Source organism: Sciurus carolinensis, chromosome 4, assembly GCF_902686445.1.
Source record: "Sciurus carolinensis chromosome 4, mSciCar1.2, whole genome shotgun sequence".
In the NCBI taxonomy this organism is placed as follows: Eukaryota; Metazoa; Chordata; class Mammalia; order Rodentia; family Sciuridae; genus Sciurus; species Sciurus carolinensis.
Genome location: NC_062216.1, coordinates 76,957,173 through 76,969,341, shown reverse-complemented (window position 1 = coordinate 76,969,341; position 12,169 = coordinate 76,957,173). Strand labels below are relative to the sequence as shown.

General features: G+C 33.9%; 1 protein-coding gene across 1 annotated transcript; it reads right to left on the bottom strand.

The window, feature by feature from the left end:
* Positions 1–2,106: 2,106 nt before the first annotated feature.
* On the bottom strand, positions 2,107–8,310 carry Clec1b (C-type lectin domain family 1 member B). Its single transcript, XM_047550720.1, has 6 exons — positions 8,169–8,310; positions 7,366–7,464; positions 6,247–6,372; positions 5,939–6,090; positions 4,082–4,188; positions 2,107–2,274 (listed from the first exon to the last, which is right to left on the bottom strand). The coding sequence occupies exons 1-6, from the start codon at positions 8,230–8,232 to the stop codon at positions 2,130–2,132; spliced, it is 693 nt and encodes a 230-aa protein (XP_047406676.1). The 5' UTR covers positions 8,233–8,310; the 3' UTR covers positions 2,107–2,129.
* Positions 8,311–12,169: the final 3,859 nt, after the last annotated feature.

The following is a 12,169-nucleotide window of genomic DNA, read 5'->3' as shown; positions in this document are numbered from 1 at the left end:
TTAATTGTAAATTGAAGCACAGTAAAATCAAAATTTTCTGAAATTCACTTAGTAAGTTTCACATTTAGTTTAATATTTGACACTAAGTGGCCTGATCATAGCATACGTTTTATTAATGTCTGTGTTATTCTTATTTCATGTATAAGATGCTTTAGCTGTGAGTACCAGAAAAAAGAATCTTTGTAGGCATATTTTAATTGGTTTACATCTTTTATTTGTGTTTTAGCTATAAAGTAATCTTGGTTGGTAGACAGCATTTCTTCTAAATATGAATGTTCTATATATGCAAATATTGCTTTTCCATGTTGGAAATCAGAAACAGTAAAATTCAGAGATATTTCGGATTTGGGAGCACTTTTCTGAATTATTATTTTCAATTTACTTCTCTAAATAAACAATTAAAAACCATGAGATGTTCAAGTCACAAACCCCAGCTCAAAAACAAAAGAAAATAAAGAAGCAACAGCACCAAAAAAAGGAGAAAAGTAAAATAAGGAAGAAAGAAAAGAAAATAATGACCTCATTCTCCCAAATCCAAGATCTCTAAACACTTGACACAAGATCTCTGACACAAGCAGAATCTGGAGAATTTGTTATATTTTTCTTCAGCTTCCTACACCTTCTTGTTTATTGATAGTCAGATAAAGATTTAAGAATGCTTGGGAGTTGTGCATGAAGCTATAAAAATAACCCATATTTATTGAGTAAGTATTACATGCTGAAAACCCTGACCACTACTTTGTATCATTATACTAACTGATCTATCTGCACAATTGCCTTCTGGATAAGGAAATAACATTGAACCTATTTCATAGATGAGAATACTGAGTTGTAAAGAGACTAAATTACTTACCCAAAGCCACATAAGCTCTAAAGAAATGTTTTTTGAAATGTATTAAAGACTACCTGTATCAGAATCATGTGGAGGTGCTTGTTAAAAACAGGCTCTGTCTCCTCAGCCTTCAAACTGAGAACATCAGTATTTGTGATGGAATATCTCCATGTTTTAACAAACACCTTAGTTGGTGGAGAATCATGTTCATAAATTGTTAGAGAAAGGAAACTGTGGGAAAGAAAGGCAATTTTTACTTGTTATCCTGTTAAAAGGTACCTGACCACATACTCCATAAATACTTCCTGAGTTATTCAGCAAAAGCCAAACATAGACCTCTTAGGGGAAAAAAAAAAAAAAAAAAAAAAAAAAAAACTAGATAAAACTCTTTCACATGTTTCTTCTGCTTTCTAATCTCTGGGCCTTGTTAAGAGGCATTTACTCATTTTATAAACCCATGAGGTCAACTTCATTTTCTTTGTTTTGCACAGAAAATTTCTGCATTGAGTCTGATCAGAAGTGGACTTAAAATAGTAATGATATTTGTACACTGTTTTACTGATTGAGATGTTTTCTAAAGAACTGTCTCAAATAATGCAAAACACACAGTTTTTGGTTTCCTGTGAACTCTGTTAAGCAAAGACTAACACTTCCCTCTTCACTGTATTTGGTGCTGATCATAGAACAGTGAACAGGGAAGGCAGTCTCTGCTTAATAGAGTTTCTGGTATAGTTAATACTCTTAAGTTTATCTTAGGTTGTAGAATGGTGAAGTTTATTAGTTGGGTAACAGTCATCTCATTTTAAATATGAGAAAATGGAAGTTAAGGAGGTTGTATGACTTGTTCATGGCTATACTTCAGTTAAGGGACCACATCATCTAAATTTTCTCCTTATTCCATATTTAGTATCATTTCTATAACCTTATGCTGTATTTCTTAGATATTTTGCACAGCTTACATCAATTAAGCACTAATTTTTCTTCTCCAAATTTTGATTTAATATGTGTGTATCTGAAGATGCAGTGAATCATAGTATGATCAGAAAATAAGCAATGGAATATAAGAAGAGAAAATTAATGGAAAATAGAGCAGTTGAAAAGTAAAAGATCAACTCACATGTTGGCTTCTGGATGTGCAAAGAAGGGACTAGGCAAGTGGTGTTGGAAGTAAAAATAATATAAAAATGACTCCAAGAGGAAGAAAAGGAGAAATGAGCAATTTTGTGGCAATATTTTCTTCATCCAGATCCTTTATTATACAATCATCACTTGTCTGATATCTGTCTATCATTTTGTATTAAAGCAGTTGTTCCACCTTTGCCAAGCCAGCCTTCCTCTCACACATTAAATAATGTCTGTCCTTACAGAAGGTAGGGCGGATTTTCCCATTGTGAAAATAAGCACAATTCATGTTTTCTCTTCTATCTCCAGAAAGATCAAGCCTGTGAATAAAAAAAGATAGAGTGCATACCTTTGAAAATTGAATAAACAATCAACAGTCAAACTCTGGGTGTAGAACACTGTCACACAAACTGGAGATGATGGGAAAAATGTAAAACAACAGCAGCAGCAGCAGCAGCAGCAGCAGCAACAAAGCCCCCAACATTCTCACCATTGAGAAACTTCCAAGTCTGCTTGAGAATACATGGTATGTACATTTGGAAAGCCCAATAGAAATGTAATATAGTATAAAATCAATAAGCAGTGAACACTAAGTACGGGGCAGTCCAGAGAAAAGGAAGGATATGGTTCTGACATGATGAGCAAAGGCATTCCCTACACCATCAGTACTGAAGGAAGACTAGGATTCAGATAAGCAGATAGGGGATGGGAGAGCCTATAGAGAAAGCTGCACAAGATGGGACTGAGCTCAAGGAAAAGACAGTTGATTGGATATTTTTGAACTGAGGACTTAGTTATTGAGTAGTAGATTGATGACAGCATGCTGCATTGTATTTGCCCTTTAACTTGTCTATACCCCTTGCTAGATTGCTTATGATGAGGGAATGAGGAATATATATTTACTAGTTTATTTGTCAAATATCTGTGAACGTGTCAAGTGTCAGAGATATTCAAAGTACTGAGGACAGAGTGGAAAATAGGGACAAAGACCCTCTCTTCACTTGGGGATCTTATGTGACAGCAGTGCAATATTGGTAAGGAACCCACAAACAGACAATAAAATTTGACAGTGACAATAATTATGAAGATACACAACAGTGAAGGTATGACGAACTGTGTGGAAGTGGATTGGAGGGGGACTAACTTAGTTCAGGTAATTAGAATTGATCTCACAGAACAAGCAATGTTTAAACAGAAAGTCAACTCAAAAAGGGGAGCAAAACCTGGAGTTGTGGAGGAAAAGCATTCTAGAAGAAAAACCAGTAGATACAAAAGCCTTCAGTCACACCCCTAAAGAAACTAAACTAACAAAACAAACAGATCAAAAACAAAACTGAGTTTGACTTGTGGGAAGAATAGAGAGGATACTACTTTGCCTATAATATTGTGACTGAGGCAGCCAGTGATACAGACCAAGGTCTACAAGAGGTTTGTTGTAGTTATGATGTCCTGGGTTCCTTCCCAAAGTAAAGACTTAATAAATATTTGTTGAATGCTTAATTAATAATTTAAATAATGATCAAATTGTACAAGCTTTTCTTATCAGTTTAAATTTTAATTGGAGAGCGGTTCTGTGATTTTTATATATAGGTTGAACAAAATATGTTGAAATTAGAAATTGGAGAGCCATGTTAAATAACTCATCTCTCAATGCAATTGGGCCATTTGCCTGGATTGTTTGTGGAAGGATGGAGCCTCATTACATGAACATTAGAATTGCCCTGTGACCTACAGTGGACCTGATTTCAGTTAATCCCTATCAGAGGATTAAATCACTGATTGGGTTAAGACTCTGACAACCCAATCATTTCTTCTCTGAACTCTCTTGCACTGTCTTACATGTGAGTTTTTGGGGGACACCTCACATCAAAACCATAACAGGAAAATATTGAGAATATTGATGCAGATAAAAAAGAATGGAAGGGAAGGAAAAATAGAATTGTCTTTTTATCAGTGTTCTCTGGTTAAGAGTAATTAGGGTATCAATGACTCCTTAGCTACTGCTTAAAAAACTCATAGTAGGGTATAGAGAGATCTCAATTTTTAGTAACCTGTACTTAAGAGGAAATGGGATCCCAGAATGAATGTTTCTAGTAGTGCCTTCTGTTCAGGTGTCCAGTGACTTACATATTTTTGGAGAGAACAGAACCATCTTCCCACATCCAGGCTTTGTTAGAATTCTGACGGGATAAGCCAACCCAACGAATTAAAACGGTCCGGGCTTTGATGTATTCCTATTATAAATATAAATAAATATAAAATGCTCAGAATATCTCCACAACTCTTCATAATGACAAAGACAAAGCTTCATAATAAGACCTTGCACAAAATATTAGATTATATGTATATGTTAGTATGAATGGATTCTACTTAGCATTTAGAATTGTACCAAGTTGAGTTGTTTCAGAGTATTAAAAAGCTTGTAGGATATAGGAAAAACTGGACACTGAATAGTTGATGTTCCAGTCTTCCTATATTTATATAATCTATGGTTTTATTTTCCATCAATTGAAGATTAGAGTTCCAAATGGACTAGGAAATATGATTCAAATAGGAAGAATGGCAAACAACTAGAGAAGGAACATAAAAAGAAATGCATTGTTGATGAGATTTTTAGTCCTTTGAATTAAACTCGATTTGCTTTGGTTTTATTGCTTATGGTACATAAAGAATGTTGTTTTAGTTGACTGGGAAAATAAAACATTTATAACATCTTTCTGAAAGGGATTTACAAATTACATTCATCAAACCTTTCCTGATTTACTTTTTTCTACTTAATAATGATTACTATCATCCAATATACTGAATTTATTTGTTTTATTCACTTCCTATCATTCCAACTAGAATACATGCTCCTAGGGATTTTTTTGTCTCTCTTTTTTAAATGCATGGGTCAAGGTCCTGGAACAGTTTCAATATACATTTATTGAACCAGTGAATGAATGGGCTGTCAATCAATGGAACAAAATTACAAGGAGGTGTATACTCTCATGCCTTCCAGAATAACAGGTGGGAATCATTCTTGGAAAAAAATAATTTGAATTTCTTGACAGATATTTGACTCAGAGTGACATTTCATGGAGATATTGTGTAAATGTCACTTCTTACTGCTTATTCCTGAAAGTCTGAGCTGTCTACCAACTTTCTGCTCTATCCTGGTCTTTTCTTTAAAATATATCCACATTATGTGCTTCACTGTAGGACCTGATGGCTAATTCCATCTCAAGTTCAGCATTTATTTTTTTCTCACAAATTTTTTTTAATTATTATTAATTTTTTTATTGTAAACAAATGGGATACATGTTGTTTCTCTGTTTGTACATGGTGTAAAGGCATACCATTTGTGTAATCATAAATTTACATAGGGTAATGTTGTTTGATTCATTCTGTTATTTTTTTCCCTTCCCCCCTTTACCCCTCCCACCCCCTCTTTTCCCTCTATACAGTCCTTCCTTCCTCCATTCTTTTTCACAAATTATATTACTTCTTTTATTTATAAATCTTTACCCTGGCATCACCCTAGAGTAATAAGATTCAATTACTTAATTGAATTAGTCTCCAATTAATCTGTTTTGAAGTTGAGATTTGGGGGCATTCTCCTATTTTGCATGAATGGAAGGTAAAGTTTATATCTAAATAAACTTTATTCTCTGTGAGTCTGAGCTTACAGAAAGAGTAAGTAGATGGTGCAGCTTGTTAGAGTAACAGGAACACTAGTGATGGGGAACATCCCTGACTGACTTTTCTTGTTAGATCCACCATGCACTTTAGTTCTCAGAAAGGTATAAGTCAGTTTTACTGACCAACTATAGTGATTCTGAGGAACATGACTAGATTGAATATTTGAGCTCTGTAATTTTTACTGAGCTTGACAAGTTTCTTAGAGTATTACAGACATAAGATGTTAAAAAGAAAGAAACGGATCAAATATTACAGTTTTTTCCCTTTAAGCTTCCAACATGTTTAACATAGGAATCTTCTTACCAGAATATTCTGGTTGACAATCTTCACTAGAGTTGCATTCATGTCCACGCAGTACTGTTTACTCTCTTCCCATGTCAAGTTGTGTCTGAAGAATCCATAGCAGCTATTTCCGTAATACCTCCATTTTGTGTCACAGGGGCTGCATTTGTGGTCTGAAGGAGAAACCAAGTGTAGGGATCTCATCATTCTAAATGCCACTCACATTTTCCCCACATTTGGTTTTCACTGACTACAAGACTCCCTTTATTTACCATCACAGAAATGTTCTAGGAGTTGGAGAGAGGAAGAGGTTACTAAATCATACTTACAGAAACTGCCCTTTTGCTTTTGTTCTAATTGTTTTATTAAATCTTGGCAGAAGCTCTTTGCTAATTGTTGTAGAGTTCCTGAGAGACTTTCTTTCTCAGCTTGTAGGTACTTTTGCTGTGTGACAGCTAGGTATAAAAATTAGATAAATCATAATTTGTAGTCAGGATCATAAAGGTGATGCAACAATCTTCCATTAATTTTCACTTCTACAGAATGGCCAGTATGTGACGAGATTATTGGATATGCATGAATATATGAAAAAGAATGAGTAAAGGAGAATATAAAGAACAAAGTAAGAAATATGTAAAAGACACTTAAGTGCTATCCAGAAGAATTAGTGAGTTATTTGAAGGAGATAATCACAAAGAAGAAGATTCCATGATCAAATAATATGCCAAGGCAGTCATTTAACATTTCCTTGAATACAAATTTCAGAGTGGACATCATAGAGATGAGTGACCTCAGTTATTGTCTGTTCATCATGTAATACCAAAATATTAACTCATTTAAGGATGCATATTGGTTTCTTATTATACTTAAAATAACTGCAATATTCACATAGATAAAATATGATGAATAAAAACATCTAAAATAACTTATAAAAATAAATATACAAACCAGTAATGACTACACAACCTACAATATGACATTGTAGGGCCATTTGATTTCCAGGAAAAGAAAGCCAATATTTCAGTAAATGAAATAGGAAGGAAGATATTTCAGGAAGAGGGAATAGATCAAACAAGGGAATTTGTTCAGACAGGGAGAATTCAGATTTATTTATGAAATTAAGAAAACTTTGGGTTGGCTGGGTCTTAGGATATGTATGTATTAGGTAAGTGGGAAGTTTCAAAAGATAGTTTGGATCCACACTAAAGAAGATCTTAAGGACCAGTGTTAAATTCTGAAAGTGGTTACAATTAATGAAAGAATTAAAAGTGATTTTAATCAGAGATAAAGGTCAAAGTTCTCCTTCATTTGAAATATATTGGCAGCTGTGTATAGGCTGATTGGAGTGCGACAACTAGAAAATACTGACAAGAAACTGAGCGGCATAGACCAGGACTCTTAGGTATTGCCTGCCTCAGATCAGATCTTTGGCAAAATTCAATACTTACACATAATCCCCAAAGCTGCCAACCCAACAACCATCCCCACGGACAAGATCAGCAGAACCAAAGCCATCACGCGCCACCAAGAAGAAGAAGCAGGGTCAACTGTAGACAAACAATGAAGACATCAGGGAGCAGATGATCCTTCCACCCCCACCTGCCTTCTCAGGATTTTCCAGTCTCATCAAGGGCCAAGGCAGAACTTGCCTTTGTTCCCGTGGTGATCATGGATAATAAGCACAAGTCACTCCACACCACACATCCATCTGCATTCCCAGTGGATTCTCTCTTTCCAAGCTAAAACATCTGGCTGTTAAGATCTCATGTAATTTGTCTTTTTTTGGTGCATGTGCCACCAACATAAATAGTTACTTTAATAAGCAACAACTGTAGAAACAGATCCATTTACGAACATTCAGAAAATGGAATTTTCAAACATTACATTTCTTTATCCCCTTGGTTTCTGGGCCTTCCAGTATTAAATTCTAGAAACCTTAAAATCATGATCCTTACTTGTATCTTTGCTGTTTATATTCTAAATATGTCCATATGAGCCTTTGTAGACATTATTCAAATACTTCAGAGAAAGAACATTCAAGAAAAGATATAAAAGTCATTTGTTTACAATAAAAAAGCCTCTACTTCATGTACAATCAGAGAAACAAGTTGTACCCCATTTGTTTACAATAAAAATAAATAAAAAGATATAAAAGTAAAACTATACATGCTATCACTAGTAGCAAAAGAGAAAATAGTATTGACCTGTTTCACTAATAAATATCCAGGTGGATGGCTGTCCATATTCTTACCTGAGGAGAGAGGTGGCTGTCTAGATTTAATATTTAAAGTGATGTAGCCATCTTCATCCTGCATGGTTTCCCCTTGACTGAAGTGAACTTAAGAGTTCAATGACTTTGCAAAATGCAGTGTTCCCTTCTTAAAATCACAGAGTCTGCCAGTGTGTGATCCTTCTCTCCCTGGTCGAATAGAACCATGTGAGTTGGGACACATGGTTTTTGTTTTGGTTTGGTTTGTTTTCCAGGAAGCCCTTTCATGGCTGTTCTGAGATACATGGACCTTGAACATAAAAACACAAAAATAATAACAACTGTGGTAAAGGAGTAGATGTATTTGTTTCCTGTTTCCTTATCTTCAACCCCAAACCAAGAGATATTCCATCATGTGTATTCTTTCAAAGAACAAAAGTTAATGCTTCATCTTAGCCCTAGGAAACTTTAAATCTTATTGCTTAAATGAACCAGTTTTTGATGAAAATTCATAGGTAAAAATATATATATAGTATATATATATATATATATATATATAGCAGATATATAGTCTATCCTATTATGAGAAGCAAATCTAATATTATTTGAATTGATATGGAGCTAAATTAGATGTTCATAGCCTTATGTTGGAAGGAAGCCTTATTAATTATGACCTAGAATTCATCTAAATTCTTGAATCTTTTATAAATAGATCTTTCAAAAATTTGAGGTATCTGTAGGCTTCATATTACTTAGATTTAGGAATGGAAGGAAAACAACAAAGTGAAATAATACAAAGTTAGTGACTTGATGTAATTCCCTTCACTAATTTTCATACTTAAAAGTTAATTTCCTGGAATGAAAATAATCTGAATTCAATAACATCATTTCATTTCTATCATGGTAGTGCTTTTAGATAGTACACATTTGGGAAAGTAAATGTCCTTTACATCACAATATAATACGCATTCTACACATTTAACTTCATAGATAGACTTTTAAATGATTGTTTAGCTTACAGTGAAAGTAGCTATAAGAACAAATATACAAAGCTGGCTGACATATTGTAGGAATATTCTTGAGAATGTAGTCTGTTTTGCCATTAGGATAACTCTTACATAATTTTATAGTAGATAGTTTTGTTAAACTTCACTGTCAATAAAGTGTCCATTTAGAGTTGACTAGTAGGCATTTATATTATAAATGATTCTATTTGTATTTTTCTCCTTAGCTGAGAGAATCTTTGACTTTATTTTTTAGTTCAATAATGATATGGGATCTTGTGGCAGGTATTTTGGTTGCTAACATTGCCTTTGATATATCTCACGATCCACTCTGAAATCTTTACCAATTCACTCAAAATACTCATACTTTAAAATTTCTCTTCCTATACATCTCAAATTATTTTGAATGGCATTGCCTTATTTTAATGGCATTGCCTTATTTTGGATTGGTATAATCCAATAGTTTCACCATCCTTCATAAAAAAATCTCATTTACTTCAAATAACTGTGAAATTTGATAATAGTACTATAAATCAAATTTCCGATATCCCCAATCCAGTGAGTTTCTTAGTTAAAATATTCAATGATTTTCAACCATAAGTAGGATAAGTTCAGACTGTTATCTCACCCTTCATCTACAGCGGTTTCTGTTTATGTAACTTTTGTTTCAGCCTAAAATGGCTCTTCCTCTTCCTGACAGTGCCTGGTGAGCCCGGACTCCCAGCAAAGCCTAAGAAGAGCTGGACCCTTCTGGCTTCCTCTGCCCACGTACGCTAATGCACCAAAGCTCAAAGCTGCTTTTGTTTCACTTCTTCTTCTTCTTCTTTTTTAATCTAAATCTCCTTTTATGCTCTTTCTCTTGTTGCCTTACTTTAGTGCTTTTTCTTAATTATGTAGAGAAATATTAAAAAATAATTGAATGAATAATTGTGACTTAAGAGAAAAAAATGGGAACAGAGGTTATACTTCAAAGGATACTTTTTCAGCAAGGTTTTGCATTGTTCTCTTAGTAACCAAATAGGTAGCTTCTGAAAAATTTCATCATTTAATTTAGTTGAATATGTAACTATGACATCAGAGGATGTTTGGAAACATTTTAAATTGTTGGACACATTTTTTTCTTCATTAATGTAAGCCTTAAGAAGGAATTAAACATAACAATTGTTTGTTGAGGTTTCTTATTTTCTGAGTCTTGGGCAATTGGTTTAATTGTGAAAGTGACTCATTTATTCTTGGGAACCACCAGGACTGTATCAGTCTTACCTCTTACTTCTTGATCCATTAGTGTATGAAACTACTATATATTTAGCATTAAAAGAAGGTATATGTGAAATAGGTTAGCACTAAGCCCCAGATCATAACATTTCTTTTTTTTTTTTTCCCTTTTTCATTGTAATTTGTTGTTTTTTTTTTTTTTAAAGTTTGATAATTCTAGCTGTGGTCTGAGGGTCTTCTGTCTAGATCTAATGTTCCATAAAATAATGTTCCATAAAATCTAATGTTATTTGCATCTCCCCACTACCATCATGACTTCTGGCTGTTAGAAGCACAGAGCATGGTTACAGAGAATTGCAGGGTCAGAAAAGTCTCTGATAACATTTTGTCTTAATTTTGCTCTACCCTGCCACATATCCTATAAATACAAGCTGAGTTACTCAGCAAAAATTAAGCAGAGACACGCAGGAAAAAGAGAGATATAACAAAAATTTCTTCTTCCTTTTACAAGTCCAGAGGCTTTGGTAGATATCTCTTAACCATCCTACAAAGTCTCTTCTTAGTACATCTTATTTCCAGTTGAATATTTATCTCTTCTTTATTCTCTTTGTTCAGGAAACTCTACCTCAGGAAGAAAAAAAAAAAAAAGTGTTCTTTATTCCAAATTTCCAGATGAGTATTGAATTTGGAAGAATATTTCTTATCTATTTAGTAGTTTAGAGATTGAGGCACTTTAGCATGAATTATCCTTTTTTTTTTTTTAAATCAAATGTTTAATTAATATCAATTAGATTCCTGAAGCTGAAAATGGTGCTTAATAGTCATGGAACAAGTCATGATACTGGATCTTAGGGAGTACAGTCTTAGAATTTAAATGTGTAATCTTTATTTTTTAACCTTTAGAACATCTTCCCCCACCCCAATACACACCAGCTCATAATCTTTTACCTCTTTTCTATAACACTATCGCACCCACACAGTGATCTTAAATATTTAAGTCTTTTTCTTTCTTTCTTTCTTTTTTTTTTTTTCAGTGCTATGGATTGAACTCCTGGCATGTGCATGCCAGGTAAGTACTCCCCCCGCTGACTTACATCCCCAACTCACATATTTAAATTTTTTAATCCCTGGAATGATATATTTTATGACTCAAAATTAGTAACTGACATTCAATTACCACCCAATAAATATTTTTTAAAAGACACTGGGGTCACAATAAGGAGATATTGGTATGATAACAAGGTGAAATAGTTGAATGGATAGCATTGTGGATAGGACTGATCAATACTCTAGGATGGCTAGTGGATGTAGAAAAGAGAAAGTCAAGAAAATGATGTTGATTACTATGGGAATCATTACATTGTCTCTAAACTGAAAGAAAAAGGAGCATTTTGCCATTGGCAATCTCTTTCTATAGGCTTTTTCATGTACACTCCTTTTAAACTGAAGTTTTGGGTCTCCTTATCAGTGATGCCCTGTTCCCTCTTTCAGCCTTCTGCATTATATTTTTTGTGTGTGTGAGTACTGAGAATTGAATCTAGGGGTCTGTACCACTGAGCTACATCCCCCGCCCATTTTATTTTTATTCTGAGAGAGCACTTGTCTAAGTTACCCAAGTGACCTTGAACTTGTGATCCTACTGCCTCAGTCTCATAAGTAGCTGGAATTAGAGGCCTACACCACCAAGTCTGGCTCTGAATTAAAATTGTTGGTTTGCCTTTGATTTGCCAACTTTGTACACACGTATTAAACTATCTTTAAATGATTAATTATTTAATCTTTAAATGATTATCTTTAAGATACTTTACTTACATATGTAAGTAA